At 44.4% G+C, this 20,673-nt stretch overlaps 1 protein-coding gene across 1 annotated transcript; it reads right to left on the bottom strand.

Moving 5' to 3' along the window:
• Positions 1-1,722: 1,722 nt before the first annotated feature.
• cyp27b1 (cytochrome P450, family 27, subfamily B, polypeptide 1) lies at positions 1,723-19,730 on the bottom strand. Its single transcript, XM_080217824.1, has 11 exons — positions 19,613-19,730; positions 18,910-19,144; positions 18,672-18,822; positions 10,840-11,030; positions 7,334-7,530; positions 6,519-6,719; positions 5,232-5,395; positions 4,660-4,826; positions 4,025-4,106; positions 2,626-2,823; positions 1,723-1,836 (listed from the first exon to the last, which is right to left on the bottom strand). Exons 3-11 carry the CDS (start codon positions 18,807-18,809, stop codon positions 1,723-1,725), a joined length of 1,452 nt encoding a protein of 483 aa, XP_080073950.1. The 5' UTR covers positions 18,810-18,822; positions 18,910-19,144; positions 19,613-19,730.
• Between the last annotated feature and the right edge of the window lie 943 nt (positions 19,731-20,673).

Raw genomic sequence — 20,673 nt, 5'->3', positions numbered from 1 at the left:
AATAAGGTGTGTGCTCACTACACTACCTAATAATAGAGCAGCAATCCTATCATACTCAAATGGGTATTCAATTAGGCTTGCTATCCTTGACTATCTAGCCTTGTTAGATTCTATTTTGACTTGGCTGTGCAGGTAGTGACAGTGGTTACTTGATTACTTGGCTCGTGGAATGTACGATAATCATATTATCCTGTTGTTCGGGCTTTTCTGAATCTCACTAATGGCAGGATCGAAATGGCACCTCTGGGGTGCCTAGAGACAGGGGTACTTTGCTTTGTTCAATGATGTGAGTATTCTTGGCTTATTGGCCGTTTTTCTGGTGTATCGTTGAGTAGGTTAGAGCAGTAGTGGCTGTGTTTATCCGGGTCAGGTGAAGGGTATGTTGGGCAGAGGAGTAAGTTGCTCTTTCCCAAGAGGTCCTTCTTTGGGGGCTTCTAGACTGCTGTCTTTCTTGAGACTTGGTTCCCCTGGGGATGTAGCTGCCTGTTGGTTACGGGACCTGAGTGCGAGCCTGGGTGCTTTGTTTCAGTGTTGTTGCAGTCTTTCCTTGGTTGGTGATTAGTCTGATTGGAGGAGTAGGTCACTTCCCCCAAGTGACTTTATATGGAGACTTCCAGTCTGTCCACCTTCTTGAGGTTTGGGCGCCCCTGGAAGGCAGTGTCCTGTTTCTTGGGAGGTTATCCTGTTCTGTTTCTGGTATCCTTCCTGCAAAAGTGTACACTGCTAGACTAGGTCTGGCATCTATTGGATAATCCTGATGCCCCTCTCTCTTTGGGGTTTCCTTTTTTTATCTGGTTAGGTGGGGTGTTGATATAAGCTCTGATTAGTTATTGTTAATCCTAGAAGTTTTTCCTTATATTGTCAGGAGGAGGAGAGCTGTATTGTTTCTCAGATACCCTGTGGATGGAGGTCCTGGCGATTCTCTTCCTTGTCAGTAGCGTTTCATTCGTGGAAAATGGTTGAAATTTTCTGCCGATGGGGAGCCTCTGATATGGCTGGAAAGGAGGGAGATTTGTAATATTGCAAGCCTAGGCGAGGTGCATGAATCCTTGGCTTGCTGGTTCCTGTACGCGAGAGCACACACTGTCACGCCACATGTTGTACTGATGGCTGTATCCTGGTGTTCTGCTCTTTTTGGGTTGTCCTTTCATTGCTTAGCAGTCCTAGGATGTCGTGTTAGGCCCTGGTTGGTTGCATGTTGCCCCATAAGGGATCCCGTATATTGTGTAGCTCTGTCTGTTATCCTGTGGGGGAGGGTGTGCACCATGGTGCCATGTACTCAAGGCTTTATCCAGCTATCCTGAGATCCCTTCCTCTTTATTTATCTGTATGAGAGGAGACGTGGCTACAACAATTACAATGATTGATAATTTGAACCATTTGTATAAATACTTGGTCTTTTCTGGATGTTTATGTAGAATACTGATTACTCTGTACTGTATTAGATTTTTGGGATTTGTTGAGTTTTGGTAAAATGTAAAACTTTCAAAAAAAAAAGCCTAGCTGTTGGGCCACACCAGTCACATTGATGGGTGTAGCATTGAGACAAGTCTTCTGCAGTACTGTAAGGACACTGGTCTGTCAGTGGTCCACTCAACATTCCCCATCAAAAGTTCTGGATGAAAGATGTATTTTCTATTAAAGAGGTCGATAAGACTTCAGAGGCTTGAAATCAAATCCTTTTAGCATAGTGCCAAAAATGTTCATGGTGGACACATTCAGTCATCTATCAATAAACTGTAGATTGATCTCCTGTTCTGGTACCAGCAGAGTTCTAGTCATTGGCTTTACGATGCTGCTCTTAAACTCTGGTCTCACCTCAAAGAGAATCAGAATCTGAAAATAAAAGACACGTAAAATGCACCGCCACAGTTTCTTCACTGGAGAAAGATTTCAGAGACCCTCCACCAGACGTGCTGGCCATGCTAAATTCTCCCTCAGTGTACCCAAACAGGCGCCAGAGTGTGGCAACTAGGGGATTTTCACAGTAACTTATTTGCAGTGTGACTGTAAGCCTACTTGTGATACCAATTAAGTAAATAAGGGGACATTACATTCATCAGAATTATACCAAGGCTTAAAAGAGTTAAATTGTGAGGACTAGGTGTTTTTCCTTGCGTTTTGAAGGCTGTTTGGTGATCTGCCAAATGTTTCAAATATTAAAAGTTGACAGAGTAGACAGGAAGAAATATTCCCTCTGGTGGGTGGAGTCCAAAACAAGGTGGCACAATCTTAAACTTAGAGCCAGGCTGTTGTGGAGGGAAAATTTGGAAGCACTCCTTCACACATGGAGTCAAGAAAATTTGGAATTCTCTCCCACAGGGAAGTTGTGAAGCTGGCAGATAATTGGAGTTGCTTAGGGATATGGAGCAAAGGCAGGAAAATCAAGTGGAGTTGGGCCCAAATCTTGATCTGCCTGAATGGTTGAGCAAGCTTGTGGGGTTATTTGTAATTCTTGATAAAACCAGCATCTAGAAGCAGTTAAATAGTCAGCAGCCAATACAGATTATACACATACATTACTGAGTCAGTCAGTGCTACAACTATTCCACTTGCATCTATTAAACATGATGGTCATGAAACATAAAACCCCTTTTCTTTTCTGCCCTAAATTCCCCAACTTACTCTCGCCAGTGCCAGGTAGATCTCTAACTCTGCAATTCTTCTTCCAATACAGCTTCGCTTCCCAAATCCAAATGGGATGGATGCATACGGATGAAATCTCTGATCCTTATGAAGCCATCGCTTGGGCTGAAAGCAGTCAGGATTGGGAAAGACTTCCTGATCTCGTGAGGTTGCATAGTGGCACAGAGTAATCAGGGTCTGGATACAAGAATGAAAGTCATTCAGAATCATCACAGCACTATTAGAACAATGATAAGCTATCAGAATACCTGGCTAGCAGGAGGGTGCAGGAGTATTCCCGTGTACTCTACCTCAAGTACACACAGATCACAGCTTCAAGATTAATGAAGAACAATCTTTATTTGCCGGATGTGTCTGGATTTTTTTTTAAGTGACCTGCTGTGTCGAGGTGTTTGTTATGACTGATTCTGCTGCTCAATGTGAGAATCACTTGTGTCATCTGATTTCAGTTGCTATTTTATCCACTAAGTCTCCATTTTAAGTTGCCTCATTCAGTGTCACCCACCTTTGTGTTGTGGGTATAATGGGGCTGATATGCCCACTTAGTATCGAGACTTTTGCTTTAGTGCAATTTCATGCCTGGGTTGACATAGCGTGACCCAATTGCTGCCATTTGGGAGTGGCCTCACCCACTCCTATCTCTCTCCCACTTGCCAACTCTCTCCTGCTCACCAACACTCCCACTCCCTTCATGATCCTGACAGTGAAAGTCGGGAAGAAGGAGTTGTAAGCAGGAAGGAGTCGGCAAGCCAGAGGGAGATGGCCAGAGCGAGAGTCAGCCAGGAGGAGGGACGGGTGTGGGAGAGCCCAGTGAGTGGGACGGTAAGTACAAAGGAGTTAACATATTTCTTTCATGTTTTTTAATCAATTTTATTTTTAAAATGATTCCATTCACAAATATAGCAATTTAGGAATGAATGGTATTTAAACTTACAGACAATAATGTCTTAATTTTTTTTCTGACAAGAAGTGTCCTACAGAACCTAACTATAGCATTTACGTTGGCTGTAATGGGAAAATGTGATTCACTTAAAGTTGTTTCACGTAAAGTTGCATTTTCCAGGAACTTATCAATGTTAAGCGAGGACTTACATATTATTTCACATACATACGAGGGATGTTGAAAAGAGATTTGATATGATAAAAGCTATGTTTAAGATTATGAAAGGGTAGGCGTGGAGATGTTTCCAATTTTTCAGAAAGCCCAAAACCAGGGGGTGATAAATCTAAGATTGTCACTAATAAATCTTATAGGGAATCCAATAGGGAGAGAGGAAGTGAGGTTTAGGGAGGGAATTCCAGAGGTTGTGGCCTTGGCAGACGGAAACACCCACACCCTCTGGATTTATAAAACCTTACAAATCTCTATACTGCTTACTTTTTGGGGAATGATGTATTCTCCAATTTGGATATCTTTATCTGGAATCACACGAGCGTTACCTGGGATTACAGGATAAAGCCTGGAAGGTGGAAAAATGGTATATTACACGCGTGTTTCAGTCAGCATTCCCTCGTGTATTCCTGATGTATTTCTCTCACCACTGTCTTGTGTTTCTGTTGACGGATGTGTGTACTTGGGAGATAAATACTTTCTCTGTTTGTGACCAGTGTCAGCATCAGCCTCTGTCCAGTTGGGGAACGACACATCCTGCTCTCTTTATTCGGTGCCATAAACATGCCCCTGGTCCAGTTTCAGAACAACACCCCTACTATCATTTGCCCACTTCCCACACCAAAAAGAAATGACATTTCTAGAAAGCTCTCAACACATTCAAACTCATTCTCTACAGGTTAAAGGCCAGTGAGCTTTCCCCTATTGGATGATCACCTCCACTTTGCCCACTCCAATAAAAGAAAACAAATAAAAACACAATTCTGCCATTACTTTTCAGGTCTCTATTTGTGACTCTTCCAGACACAAATCCCTGGATAGTGCAAAAGAGGGATATGGACAGAGGATATTGAAGGGACACCCACATTTACAATGTAGCAACACTCATTCTTTAACCTCACCTCAGTACTTCCTTCACAACAGCTTTCATGAGGGGCATCTTTGCCACGTCAGCAGCAGAGGGGATAGCCTTATCTCCAATCATTTCTTTGATTTCTCGGTGCAGAGCTGCCTGAATGTCTGGGTGCCTGGACAACTCGTATAGTGTCCACGACATTGTGCTAGAAATCTACAGGAAAAAGAGAGAGGGCATGCAGATCAGTGTGTTATTGGTGCTGAAAATAAGGCTCCCCCATGATGTAGAATGAATAATGTACATTTGAAAATCAACCCTCAGTCTCTGCTGTTAGTTCTCAACTGGGGTGTTACAAATGCCTTAACCGTCCTTAGGTTATGTCAGAAGCCCTAATGACAGCCCTCATTTTTGGCAGAAGACTGTACTGGAATTTGGTGCCTCTGTGGTGGAATAGCCTGTCAACACTGATGTTGATGGGCAGTAATATTTGGTAGAGTGGACAACAAGCGTCCCATCCAAGCCAGCAGGTTTCCTGCCCAGTGAGTTCTGTTAAAAATTACTCCTGCTGGATTTTACGGAATCTGAAACCCACAAGAAGGAATGTTGACAACTGCTTACTGTGTCTACACCAGCGAGTAACAATTCTGTGATGTTGCCATAAATGGTTCTCATGGGAAGATTCTGGGATGACAGGAAGTAGGTCAGGTACTTCCCCTCAATTGGCTCCCTTCTCGCCAGTTTCTGTTGAATTTCAGCCATCCTTCGATCGATGTGTCCTTTAGCTTGCAAAATAAATGCAAGGTAAGTGCAAGGATAAAGCCAGGAAGTGCCACACTTTCTCTGACTAGCATTAACTATACTGAACCTCCTTTGGAATAGCAACCTAAAGGAACTCAACACATCACTGCTATTGGCACAGTCTGCTGTCCAAAGTGAAATGTGCAGGAATATGTGGAAAGAGACAGCAGAGGCTCAATGGGCCAAGTGGCCTCCTCATGTGCTGTAAGATTCAATGGCTGTAACAGCTGTTTAACTATCTACCTTTCTGTCTTCTGCTGTGGGACTGCCACCTGCTCCCATGCCCTCGCTCCCTCTATGAAGCATCCTCATTGTCCAAGAGTTGATATGTTACTATGGGGCAAGGTGAGGAAGCAGGCCCCAAGAACTATCTCAGCTGGTATGAGGATTAAACCTGCACTGTTGGCATTATTGTGCGCCATCTTCAAACCATCCAGCTAACTGACCTCTTCTCCTGCCCTCCCACCTCCAACTGTCATCTTGGCTTTCACACTGTAGTGTTGTCTACTGGAGGAGGAGAATTAACCTAGAGAGACAACATTCAAGGTTCACAGCACCACACATCCTCTGAGATCTCCACCACATGATTACATGTCAGCCGAACCCCTCCTACTTCCAGTTACCTTGGAGACAATGTTTGCAGAAACTTACAAGGGAAGCAATCAGTGAGTTTTGCTGCCGGCCACATGTCTTTTCTACCAGTGGCACCTCTCTGCCAGGGGATGTTGTGGGTGCCACCACCCTGAACAGTGTGGCTATGTCAGGCTGCCACTGGAGACTTTGTCATTTAGATTAATAAAGCAGGACACAGACACACTGGGATAGGTTTTTACTTGTAAGCAGGCAATGGATGGCAGGCACTGAATGTCAGATGATGTTTGGTCTTTTCTTTTCACTCTAATCCGGTTTACCTGCCTTTTCCCCATATTCTTTTATATTCTGCATTTTCAAATACTGATTCAGTTTCATTTGAGGCACTGTTACAGTCTGCAACTTGTGATGAAAACACAAACAGCATTCTTCCTCCATCCCTATCCGCTTCCTCAGCCTCAACACATTGAACAGAGAACAAGCTGCATTGTTACATCAACAAAGCATCTCACATACCAAAAGCAAACATGTAATCCCAACAGGCAATGAATTTCTGCCAGGGTCCCGGGTAGATTTTACGCAGAAACTTTGGCATTGCCATGGTGATGAGCGTCATTTGAAACATGGTGTTAATTGCTTGTATAAAATCTTCTGTTTCTTTGGGAACATCAGCCTTGAGGCAGCCAATCCGTGTCTCAAAGAGCACTGAAGAGATGCCTGGAATAATTAGTAGAGGTGGACAGCGATTAGTCCTGGCAAAAAGTTTAAAAATTAGCTCAGTAATCTCAGAATATTATTTAAGGCTGATTGGTTTAGCATTTTATTCTTTTAATTCTGGGACACTGAATTTAGCTGCAGTTGACAGAAGGCTGAAATAAGAACAAAACACTGCGGATGCTGGAATCTGAAACAAAAATAGAAAATGCTGGAAAAACTCAGCAGACCTGACAGGATCTGTGGAGAGAGAACAAAGCTAACAGGTGCGATCTTACCAGCTCAAGCTATTCTACAATTCAGAAGACATCATTCTTTCACTAGGACATCTGATTATTCTCAGTTGGGGAAATTATAACCCAATTCCTGGCGGAATGTCCACAAGATTAGATATATTGCTGGTTTTACACCCTGCACAATTTTACTCTCCAGTAAAGTCATGGAGAACAATAATGGGTGTAAAACCCATGTTCCATCTGGTCCTGTAGGTTTCCTGCCTGGTGAGTGGGGTTAAAAGTACTCCAAAAATCAGGTTGGGTAGCAAATCAATGAAGGATAGGGATCTGTTGGGGGATTTCCTTCTTTCTACTCTTTTCCCCTCTGTGTGCAGTCCTCACCTTCTAATCCAAACTTGTAGAACTCTTCTATCAGGTCCTTCACTAGGACACCTTCAGTCTTGGTCCGTTGGTGCTGGAGCCTATAGATTAGGTCAGTGATGACTCCATTGAGGACGCCGTCATATGCCTCCACTTCCTTTGGCTTCAGCATGTGTTTGCTGAGCATACTGCGGAGTTTTTGCCACTCCTCCCCCTCCCTGCAAGAAAGAAATCCCTTAACACAGCGGAAATAACAGCTCACTGTCACAAGGCCACAAGCTGCCTTTATGTACATTAACCAACATTATCTCTTGCAGGGTAAGGGGCCACTGACACTTCCAATGCAGTTGGGCCTACAGGAGAGAGGCCATTTGACTCATTCCTCCTGTGTTGGTGCTAGCTTTTCACATGGGTCAATTAATCCAATTCCAGTTTCTTGCTCTTGCACTGTATTCTTTCACACTCTCCCTTTCAAAATAACTATTTAATTTCCTTTAAAAATTAACATAACAAGTAGAGAAAGAACTTGCATTTTTATACTGTAGTGCCTTTCAGAACCTCATAGTGTCCCAAAGTGCTTCACAGCTAATGAAGTACTTTTTGAAGTGTAGTCACTGTTAAAATGTAGGAAAGATGTTAGCCAATTTGCACACAGCAAACTCCTACAAACAATGAATAATGACCAGATAATCTGCTTCTGTGATGTTGGTTAGGGGTAAATATTGGCCAGGATACAGAGCAGAATTCCCCTGCTCTTCTTCAACATTATGGCTGTGGGATCTTATATGCCCACCCAAGAGGGCCAATGGGATTTTAGTTTAGTCTCATTCAAAAAGCAAATTAACTGATGCTGGGAGCTACATTAAAAGGGAGCAGGTATTGAAGATGAAACTCGGTACCATCAATTGTCCAGGAATGGCCAGAAATCAAAAGGAGCAGTGACCTTATACAGTCACTACCAGCCACCTATGGCAGTGTTACTTACTAACTTGTTTCTTTCCCAGGCAGCTAAGTAGGAGAGGATGGAGATCAATGTGATCTCCTGGGCTTCCATAGTTCAAGGAGGGCATAATTTCAATAGCTGCAATGCTCACAATGTTTCACAGTCAATACCAGCATTCCTTTCAGGAGTGAAATTCGGAAAAAATTTCCACACAAAAGATGGAAGAAGTTTGGAACTCTCTTCCACAAATGGCATTTGATGCTAGATCAATTGGTAACTTTAAGTCTGAGATCGCTAGATTTTTTTTTTGTGAACTATTCAAGGGGATGGAGCAAATGGGCAGGTAGATGGAATTCAATGGCAGGCAACTTGAACAGCTTCTTGGCCTCTTCTTCTTTCACCAGTTGCTGACTTGTTGTGAAAGGCACCTTTTGATATTCCTTTCTCTAAGTTCAGATGTCAGAATAAACAGTGGGGATATTTCTGCTTTGTCACGTGGTTGAAGAACTGGGGTTGGTGAGCAATTTGCAAACATCAGACATTAGGAACAAACTTTTTCTCCCATTGGAGAGAGAGATCCAGAGGATTTTTGAGGCATTTATTATTTTAAAAAGGTTTTAAAAAGACAAGTGAAAGATCAAGTTTTTTTTTAAATCACATCTAGTTAAATCTTCTGTGATCCTACTTCTATGAAGTTTAATTTAAATGAACCTTTGCAGCCTGAGGTGTATAGTCAATACGAGTAATTCTGCAGAGATCAGGAAGTAGAATTGGGCAGATAGCACAGAATGGGCAGTAATGAGTCAACCTATTACACTCTTGCTGACTTCAATAGAACTGTATATGAAGCAGGTTTATAACAGATGGCCTACGTGGTACTGCCCAGCTTTTGGTCCTATCAAGTTGAGTATCTAACTGACCTGCAGTTAGATTTTTAATGTTTTCTGGTTTTTTTTCCACAAGCAAATCAAATTTCATAAAGTGATGGCTGCCAGGGCTTCCACTCCACTCCAGCCTCCCTCTCCACTCCCCCCACCCTCTCCACTCCAACCTTCCTCTCCACTCCCCCCACCCTCTCCACTCCAACCTCCCTCTCCACTCCCCCCACCCTCTCCACTCCAACCTTCCTCTCCACTCCCCCCACCCTCTCCACTCCAACCTTCCTCTCCGCTCCCCCCACCCTCTCCACTCCCCCCACCCTCTCCACTCCAGCCTCCCTCTCCACTCCCCCCACCCTCTCCACTCCAACCTTCCTCTCCACTCCCCCCACCCTCTCCACTCCCCCCACCCTCTCCACTCCAACCACCCTCTCCACTCCAGCCTCCCTCTCCACTCCCCCCACCCTCTCCACTCCCCCCACCCTCTCCACTCCAACCTCCCTCTCCACTCCCCCCACCCTCTCCACTCCAAACTCCCTCTCCACTCCCCCACCCTCTCCACTCCCTCCACCCCCTCCACTCCAACCTCCCTCTCCACTCCCCCACCCTCTCCACTCCAACCTCCCTCTCCACTCCCCCACCCTCTCCACTCCCTCCACCCCCTCCACTCCAACCTCCCCCTCCACTCCCCCCGCCCTCTCCACTCCAACCTCCCTCTCCACTCCAACCTCCCCCTCCACTCCAACCTCCCTCTCCACTCCCCCCACCCTCTCCACTCCAACCTCCCTCTCCACTCCCCCACCCTCTCCACTCCAACCTCCCTCTCCACTCCCCCCACCCTCTCCACTCCAACCTCCCCCTCTCCATTCCCACCTCCTCTCCCACTCACCCTGTCTCAACTGTCCCCCTTCCATCTTACTGGGACGATGCAGCCAAGAAAGAAAGGCTTGTATTTCTATAGCAGCCTCCGTTCCTCAGAAACCTCAAAACCCTTCCCATATAAGGAATAATTTTGAACTATTGTGACCACTGTGGAGGCCAATGTGGTAGCTGCTTTGTGCTCAGAAAGATCCCGCAATCACCAACATGAGGGATTAGTTGTGATGTTTGCTCAATAAGGACTGTTTATAAGTTTAAAGTTTTTTTTATTAGTCACAAGTAGGCTTACATTAACACTGCAATGAAGTTACTGTGAAAATCCCCAAGTCGCCACATTCCGGCGCCTGTTTGGGTTACACTGAGGGAGAATTTAGCACGGTCAGTGCACCTAACCAGCACATCTTTCGGACTGTGGGAGGAAACCAGAGCAGACACGAGGAGCACGTACAGACTTCGCACAGACAGTGACCCAAGTGGGGAATTGAATCTGGGTCTCTGCGCTGAGAGGTAGCAGTGCTAATCCACTGTGCCACCGTGCTGCCCACATTTTGACTGGCGTACCAGGAGAACACATTGCTCTTCTCCAATTTGTGCCAGGAAATCTGAACCAATGGGACTGGCATTCAGACTCCTGTGAAATGCTTTGGGATTTTATATATAAGTTCGAGGTGCTATATAAATATAAGTTTTGTTGTTTGGTTTAACGCCTCATCCAAGCAGGTGAAGAATCACAATCTCCAGCTATATTTGGTGGCTGTTTTACATAAAAGGTACATGCACAGGTTTCTTTTAGGTCAGTTGTTTAAAGTTGATTTAGTTCTACTCACGCAGTGAGGAGCCCATAAGCATGTCCTCTGTATTGTCTGTAATCTTTCCAAGATGATAAGTCAGAACGGATTGGATGCTTCCCTTCCTGCCGCAAGACTTGTTCAATTAATGCTGGGTCTGCAATGTGTATGGTCAGGATAGGCCCAAAACGAGCCTTCCACACAGGGCCATACTTTGCCTTTCCTTCCAGCTAACAAACAAGAATATAAAGTGGGTGAAGACATTGGCAGTACAATCCTTTAACCTTTCAGTTCGCAGTGCAATGAGAGTCAGAGGGTCTTGAAGATATTTCAAGAATCATTTCAAAAGGGGCTGTAAAATAAACTGACTTCAACAGCACAGCAGGCTTCATTGAGTTAGAAGCAGATCCCAGGCTTCCAGGGCAGTGGTTGGATGAAACACAGCCCCACTGAAAGCTTGAGGTCAATTTGAGGTCTTTAATAAAGAAATTGGATTACTATCTGCTGAGGGGGTTGTTGAGGAGTAAAGAGATGTTAACAATACTTTTGGGGTATTTTTAACTCAAAAGATAGGAGAGGAACTTCGCATTGCTTAAAATATCAGATTGATGTGTAGTTTGATAGAGCTCCCATGGCAAAATAGTTGTGGGAATACTTGTACACATGTTTTCCAACTAGCACTGTTCCCATACAAATGCTAAGTGCTGTCATCCTAGATCCTTTTGTGTACTTTTTTGATGCAAGCATTTTAATAAAAATTGAGCACAAATGGATCAGACATTTGTACAGGCACAAGACTGGCTTGGAAAAAACCCCAGTGCTGTCATCAATTGCAAGAAATTCAAATGATCAATCCTGTAAAGAGAAGCAATGACAGTGATTCAGTTATACTGCACAATGGCTGTGAGGCTGACCATTGTAGAGTATGAGTCAGGGCAGGGCAATGCATGATTTATATTGCAGGCTACATACTGACACAGAGCTCAGTTTCATAGCACAAATGGAAATGGCCACTATGTTATACAGGCCAGAGGCTCTTCAAGCTCAGCCTTGTTATGCACCATGCAGTTTCAAGCCAAACAGTGGGATGGTCACACTGTTTGGCTTGAGAGAAATAATAACATATTTGTATAGCACCTTTAACTTGAAGAATGTCCCAAGGTGCTTCATAAGAATACTTTCAATTAAAATCTAACACATAAGGAGACATTGTGACTAAAGTTTTGGCCAATCATTTGATTTGATTTATTATTGTCACGTGTATTAGTATACAGAGAGAAGTGTGGTTTCTTGCACACTATACAGGTAAAATATACCATTCATAGAGAAGGAAATGAGAGAGTGCAGAATGTAGTTTTACAGTCATAGCTAGGGTGCAGAGAAGGATCAACTTAATGCGAGGTAAGTCCATTCAAAGATCTGATGGCAGCAGGAAAAAAGCTGTTCTTGAGTCAGTCGGTATGTGACCTCATACTTTTGTACCTCTTTCCAGAAGTAAATGAGGTAGCAAAGCAAAGTTGTGAGGCAGAAGTGTTCAGGGAGGGAACTTCAGAACATAGGTACCAGGCAGCTGAAAGTGTGGCCACCACTGGTGGAGTGAAGGAAGTTGGGAATGCACAAGGGGTCAGAGTTGGAGGAACGCAGAGAATTTAGAGAGTTATAGTACTGGAGCAGCGTAAAAGAGACATGGAAGAAACAAAGTCAGTACATAAATCGATGCTGATGGTTCATCCAGTTTTATTCCTCATGAACATTTTTGTAGTGGTTTGGTAGAGCTGAGTGGCTTGTTAGGCTATTCAAGAGCATTGTTGTCGGCCCGGAATCACATGTTTCATGGTCACCAATAATTTTAATTTCAGATTTCTTAGTTGAATTCAAATTCCACACTGCTATGTGGGATTTGAACCTGTGTCCCCAGAAAATTACCCCAGCCTCCAGATTGCTAGTCCAGTGACATTACCATTTTGTCAAAGACTTCTCCTGAAAATGTCGGCTCATCCAGGACTGAATGTCAGGCAAGCAATCTGACGACATAGCAGCAATAGAAAATGTCCATCATTTGTCATCATTTCACAGGCAAGTGGTGTGACAATGTGATTTGCTTTATTTGCTTGACAATTTTATTTTTAAATTTAGAGAAGACCTTGCTGCTTAAATGTATATTCTGCCATTCATTTAACTTTGTACAGTGAGTAGTCCTGTGCTCCTGGGTAAGATCACAATCACAGAGGCAGTTGTATGAAAGATGATGAGATCAGCTCCACTTCATCTAAGGTCATAGAATCAGACATATCAGGGCAATGAAATCACAATGTGGAGATGCTGGCATTGGACTGGGGTAAACACAGTAAGAAGCCTCACAACACCAGGTTGAAGTCCAACAGGTTTATTTGGTACCACAAGCCACTAGCTTTCAGAGCACTGCCCCTTCATCAGGTGAGTGGGAGTTCTGTTCACAAACAGGGCACATAAAGACACAAACTCAATTTACAAAATAATGGTTGGAATGTGAGTCTTTACAGATAATCAAGTCTTAAAGGTACAGACAATGTGAGTGGAGAGAGGGTTAAGCACAGGTTACAGAGATAGAACATAGAACATAGAACATAGAACACTACAGCACAAACAGGCCCTTCGGCCCACAAGTTGCGCCGACCACATCACCTACCAACCTACAGACCTATCTATAACCCTCAATCTCATTAAACCCCATATACTCATCCAGAAGTCTTTTAAAAGACCCCAGCGAGTTCGCCTCCACCACCACTGACGGCAGCCGATTCCATTCACTCACCACCCTCTGAGTGAAAAACTTACCCCTAACATCACTTCTGAACCTCCCTCCCCGCACCTTAAATCTGTGTCCTCTCGTAGCGACCATTTCAAACCGGGGAAATAGCCTCTGAGAGTCCACCCTATCTATCCCTCTCAACATTTTGTAAACTTCTATCAGGTCGCCTCTCAACCTTCGTCTCTCCAGGGAAAAGAGTCCCAGCTCCCTCAACCTAACTTCATAAGGCATGCCTCCCAGTCCAGGCAACATCCTTGTAAATCTCCTCTGCACCCTTTCAATAGCTTCTACATCTTTCCTATAGTGAGGCGACCAGAACTGCGCACAATACTCCAAATGAGGCCTGACAAGGGTCTTATAAAGTTCCAGCATTACCTCCCGACTCCTAAACTCAATCCCTCGATTAATGAAGGCCAGTACACCATACGCCTTCTTGACCACCTCCTCCACCTGCGAGGCCGATTTAAGAGTCCTGTGGACCCGGACCCCAAGATCCTTCTGCTCCTCAACACTACTCAGACTTCTGCCCTTAATAGTGTACTCGTTCATCCCGTTGGTTCTGCCAAAATGGACGACAACACATTTATCCGCGTTGAAGTCCATCTGCCACTTCTCCGCCCAGTCCTGCATCCTATCTATGTCCTGCTGCAACTTTTGCCATCCTTCCAGATCATCCACAACACCACCGACCTTCGTGTCATCAGCGAACTTACTTACCCATCCCTCCACTTCCTCATCCAGGTCATTTATGAAAATGACAAACAACAAGGGTCCCAGAACAGATCCTTGAGGCACTCCGCTGGTGACTGACCTCCATTCAGAAAAAGCCCCATCCACAACCACTCTCTGCCTTCTGCAGGCAAGCCAGTTCTGGATCCACAAGGCCAAAGGCCCTTGGATCCCATGCCCTCTCACCTTCTCAAGAAGTCTTGCATGGGGGACCTTATCAAACGCCTTGCTGAAGTCCATGTACACTACGTCCACGGCACTTCCTTCGTCAATGTGTTCAGTCACATTATCGAAGAACTCAACTAGGCTTGTAAGGCACGACCTGCCCTTGACAAATCCATGCTGACTATTCCTGATCATGTCAAACCTCTCCAAATGTTCGTAAATCTTGTCCCTCAGAAGCCTCTCCATCAGCTTACCAACCACTGAGGTCAGACTCACCGGTCGGTAATTTCCCGGGCTATCTCTGTTCCCTTTCTTAAAAATAGGAACTACATCCGCAATCCTCCAATCCTCTGGAACCTCTCCCGTCTCCATTGACGACGCAAAGATCATCGCCAGGGGTTCTGCAATCTCTTCCCTCGCCTCCCACAGTATCCTGGGGTACATCCCATCTGGTCCCGGCGACTTATCTACCTTGATAGAATTCAAAAGTTCCAACACATCCTCCTCCTTAATATTCACGTACTCAATCCTTTCCATCTGCTGCAAATCCGTAGCAAAATCTCCCAGATCGGCTTCCACCGTGAATACTGAGGCGAAGTACTCGTTAAGCACCTCCGCCATTTCTTCTGGTTCCACACAAACCTTTCCCCCCTCACCTTTTATCGGTCCTATCCCTTCTCTTCTTATCCTTTTACCTTTCACATATTTATAGAAGGCCTTGGGATTCTCCTTAATCTTACCCGCCAAGGTCTTCTCATGACCCCTTCTGGCTCTCCTAATTTCCCTTTTAAGTTCCCTCCTACAGTCCTTATACTCCTCAAGATCTTTAACATCTCCTAATTCCCTGAACCTCTTGTACACCTTCCTTTTCTTCCTGACTAGGTTCAACACATCCTTTGTGCACCACGGTTCCCTCGACCCACCAAAACCCCCTCGTCTCATCGGAACGTTGTCATTCAGAGCTCCAGACACACATTCCTTGAATATCTGCCACCTTCCTTTGGTACTTTTCCCTAAGAACGCCTCCTTCCAGTTTATTTGTCCAAGTAACTTCCTGACTTCTTCGTATCTCCCCTTACCCCAGACAAACACCTTCCTAGCCTGCCTGATCCTATCTCGTTCCAACGCAATTGTGAAGGAGATAGAATTATGGTCACCATATCCAAGATGCTCTCCTACCGAAAGATCCGTCACCTGCCCTGGTTCATTCGCCAGTACCAGGTCAAGTACAGCCTCTCCCCTCGTAGGCTTGTCCACATACTGCGTCAGGAAACCCTCCTGAACACACCTAACAAACTCCTCCCCATCTATACCCCTTACCCTAGGGATATTCCAGTCGATGTTTGGGAAATTGAAGTCTCCCATCACGACAACTCTGTTATTAAAACATCTCTCCAGAATCTGTTTCCCTATTTGCACTTCAACTTCCCTGTCACTATTGGGCGGCCTATAGATTACACCCAGCAAAGTTTTTGACCCTTTGCTGTTCCTAACTTCCACCCACAGAGATTCTGTAGACAATCCCTCCACGACATCCTCTTTCTCTGTAGCCATGACACTATCCCTGATCAACAGTGCCATGCCACCACCCCTTCTGCCACCCTCCCTGTCCTTCCTGAAGCACCTGAAGCCTGGCACCTGAAGTACCCAGTCCTGTCCCTGAGACATCCAAGTCTCCGTAATGGCCACCACATCACAATCCCAAACAGCTATCCACGCCCTAAGCTCATCTACCTTATTCACTATACTCCTTGCATTAAAATATATACACTTCAGCCCCTCAGTCTGGGCATTTCCCATCTCCACCACCTGTCTAACCTCCCTCGCATACTGCCTGATGTATATTGTCTCCAGCCAGGACAGTAAGTGAGGTTTTGCAAGCCCAGTCAAGTCATGGGGGTTACAGATAGTGCGACATGAACCCAAGATCCCGGTTGAGACCGTCCTCGTGTGTGCGGAACTTGGCTATCAGTCTCTGATCAGCGACTCTGCGCTGTCGTGTGTCGTGAAGGCCACCTTGGAGAATGCTTACCCGAAGATCAGAGGCCGAATGCCCGTGACCGCTGAAATATTCACCAACAGGAAAGGAACAGTCTTGCCTGGTGATTGTCGGGCAGTGTTCATTCAGCCATTGTCGTAGCGTCTGCATGGTCTCCCCAGTGTACGATGCCTTGGGACATCCTTTCCTGCAGCATATCAGGTAGACAACATTGGCCGAGTTGCAAGTGTATCGTATATATAACTGCCTGTGCTGAGGCAGGATAACTGCAGGAAAGGATGTCCCGAGGCATGGTACATTGGGGAAACCATGCATTCATTACGACAACGGATGAATGAACGCCACTCGACAATTACCAGGCAAGACTGTTCCCTTCCTGTTGGGGAACACTTCAGCAATCGCGGGCATTCAGCCTCTGATCTTCGGGTGAGCATTCTCCAAGGTGGCCTTCACAACACACAACAACGCAGCGTCACTGAGCAGAGACTGATAACCAAGTTCTGCACACGAGGACGGCCTCAACTGGGATCTTGGGTTCATGTCACACTATCTGTAACTGCCACTACTTGACTGGGCTTGTAAAATCTCACTAACTGTCCTGGCTGGAGACAATTCACACTTCTTTAACCTGTGCTCCACTCGCATTGTCTATACCTTTAAGACTTGATTACTTGTAAAGACTCACATTCCAACCATTATTTTGTAAATTGAGTTTGTGTCTTTATATGCCCTGTTTGTGAACAGAACTCCCACTCACCTGATGAAGGAGCAGCACTCTGAAAGCTAGTGGCTTGTGATACCAAATAAACCTGTTGGACTTTAACCTGGTGTTGTGAGACTTCTTACAATGAAATCACATAGAGGGAGCCAGTGTAATATACACAAGAAAATAAAAGACTTGCACTTGAACAATCTTTTGGGTCACAAAAGCATCCCAAAGAAATGTGTACAATGCATCACTTACATAATTTCAAAATTCTGATGTGTTTTAATGGATAGAAAGAAACTTTTTCCCACTGGTAGGATGGTCAGTGACCAGAGGTCCCAGATTTAAGACAATTGGCAAATATCTAGAGGGGAGACACATTTAGTTTTTATAATCTGAGTTGTTGCAAACTGGAATGCACTGCTTTAAAGGTGTTGGTGAGAGAAGCAATAATAACTTTCAAAAGGGAATTGAATATGTTTGAAAAAGGAGACATTTGCAGGATTATGGGAAAAGAGCAGGGCCTAGGGGCTAATTGTGTATTTCTTTCAGAGAGTTAGCGCAGATACAGTTGGTTGAGCAGCCTTATTTGTTGCATGATTGTAAGAGCACAATGATTGTCATTAGGCTTAAGTGAATATCATTAATGAGCAGACTGTTACTCCCTTGTGTTATGTAGCATTAAAGTTAAACATATTTATTAGTATCACAGGTAGGCTTACAATAACACTGCAATGAAGTTACTGTGAGAATCTCTTGATCGCCACACTCTAGCGCCTGTTCAGGTACACTGAGGGAGAATTTAGCATGGCCAATTCACCTGGCCTGCACGTTTTTGGATTTTGGGAGAAAACCAGAGCACCTGGAAGAAACCCACGCAGACACGATGAGAGCATGCAGACTCCACACAGACAGTGACCCAAGCCGGGAATTGAACCCAGGTCCCTAGCGCTCTGAGGTAGCAATGCTTACCATTGTGCCACCGTGCTGCTATGGTCTGGAAACTTCATCCAAGACTGAGATGTCATGTAGGAAGACAGTATCTCTTAAATTAAGTCACTAAGGGACTTTTTCAAAAAAGTCAGTAAGGATAAATATTCAAATACGTTTTCCTTCAAAGATTTCCTCATTATTAAGGTAGACGTTAATGAAAAAAAAACTTCTTGCAATTTGCAGTAAAGTTTACTAAAAACTAAGATTGTTGCCTCTGTGCAACTTTTAAAAGGAGGGAATCGTGGACAAGATTCCCATCCTTCATACAGTAAGTCTCCCAGCCAGATTCCAATGTACGATTGCAGCTCCGAAGTTATATTGTACTTGAAATATTCAGTGTTTCTCTCTCCACGGATGCTGCCAGACGTGTTGAATTTTACCAGCACTTTTTCATTTTTATTTCAGAGTGCGACTGTTCGGTGCTGGATCTGCAATCAAATGCCAGATATTTAAATGTCTCACGGCAGAGTTTCACACGTTGTCCTTACCTGAAGCGCATGTAACCTGGTCAGCCCTTTATTGAAGAACAGATCATACGCAAACTGTACAGCGCTAGGACCCGGCATCTCAGCCACAGTTTTCAAGCTTTTTATTTTCTGTTTCTTGTACAGGGCAGATTTCACCATATCTGTAACGTACCTGCAATACACAGGGAACCGGTTGACCACCTTTAGGACTAAGGACATTGCAAACACTCGGTAAATAAAGCATTACAATAGTCCTCACCTTCATTCTGATGGTTTTTATATTGCTGCAACGCTGGCTGCTCAACCAAGCTTGGCTGCAGTGAAATCCCCTTGACTGACAGCATAGTCAACCAATCCAGAGCCAAGAACGAGACTAATATTCCTTCGAGCCAATCAGGAGTGTCAAATAGATTTGGTTGTTCTGAAGACTTTGCCAGATATTTAAAGGAGCACAAAGGAATCCCAGGGACAATCCCAGGGCGAAGTGGTGGGCTCTGTGCAAGAGGAAGGGGGGGTGGGGGGGTCAAAGAAATGTATATTGGAAAGAAAATAGCAGAGAAAACCTAAAATGCATGCATTTTTAAGAATAAAAGGTCAATTAACTTGCAAAACAAAGAGCATCCAAGAATTTTCACAAGTTTTATTTCTGGGGGGGGGGGGGGGGGTAAAGGAGGAGAAAAGTCTGGCCAAATTAAAAGTAAGTTGTTAATCGCAATGTGCTCACTTTCCGGAGATGACACAAGCAATAGGCAAAAATCCCAAATACAAGCCTTGGGTGGAGAGTACAGATTGACAGGTGTGTGTTAAACTTTCGGTCAATATATAATCATCTATTTAAACAATGGTATTTCTACCTTAATTCTAATTACATGTACAGTTTTCAATTTCACCCAGACTTGGTGTTCTTAAGGAACGTTCTTACTGCTATAAATTTAGAAACCGTTGATTACCCCCCCACTAACCCGTTAAGCGGTATTGGGAAGTGCCAGCGTCAAAGGGGAAATCCCTTCAGCGCAGTTAGAATGCAGTTATTTGTCTCGCTGCTCATTGGGGACATGGCCTTCGCTTGCTTGAAGTTAGCTTCATTTAAAGCGTGAAGTCATATTGTGACCTAAAGGTAAAGGCAGAAAGAAATTCAAGCTTGTCACATTTCTGGAAACTGTAAAATGGAATAACAGCTTTAATTCGGAAGTCGATCAGAAGGACAGGAGGCAGTAAAATAATAACTGGAAAGATATGAGCCGAATCAACGGGGAAGTTCTAAAGGTTATTTAGAGACCGCGAAATAAAACTCTGAATAAAGAGTGTATGTCCTACTAAAGATCAAGGCTATCGATGTTTCGGCTTTTCTTATCATGCTACTGACAACCGTCATGTTCAACAGGAAGGGTGCACAGAAGCAATAACAGCGTTAGGGTAACGTGACAAATGGAAAACTACAAGATGAATGTATTAGATTGCACAGGATCTTGCAACATGCAGTTGGATAACGTGCCATGGCAGTAGTACACATATTACAACAGAATCCTCTTCAGTGACATCCTGTACCTGATTTCCAAATCAGCAAATGAAGAGATTTCTGTTTTTTTTCCAAATGATCCCACAGCTTGAAAGGGTCCAGGCCAAAGTACAAATTTCATCACAGGTCTTTTACTGTTGGGGGCGGGAGTTTAAGAGGAAGAGGATATATTTCTGTAGCCTTCTAGAATAAGGATGGATCAGGTGTCGAGCAAAAAGTGACCATATGGAGCAAAGGCAGGAAAATGAAGTTGAGGCAGTTCAGCCACTATCTAACTCAATTGTGGAACAGGCCTAAGGAGGTGAATCTGTTTTAGTGTTATTGGCTGATGGATAAATATTGTAAGAAGTCTCACAACACCAGGTTAAAGTTCAACAGGTTTATTTGGTAGTAAACACCACTAGCTTTTGGAGCGCTGCTCCTTTGTCAGGTGAGTGGGGAGTTCTGATCACAAACAAGGCATATAAAGACACAAACTCAGTTTGCAGAATACTGATTAGAATG

Source organism: Carcharhinus amblyrhynchos, chromosome X (assembly GCF_965287045.1).
Source record: "Carcharhinus amblyrhynchos chromosome X, sCarAmb.v2.hapA, whole genome shotgun sequence".
NCBI classification, from domain to species: domain Eukaryota; kingdom Metazoa; phylum Chordata; class Chondrichthyes; order Carcharhiniformes; family Carcharhinidae; genus Carcharhinus; species Carcharhinus amblyrhynchos.
This window is presented reverse-complemented; position numbering and strand designations above follow the sequence as displayed.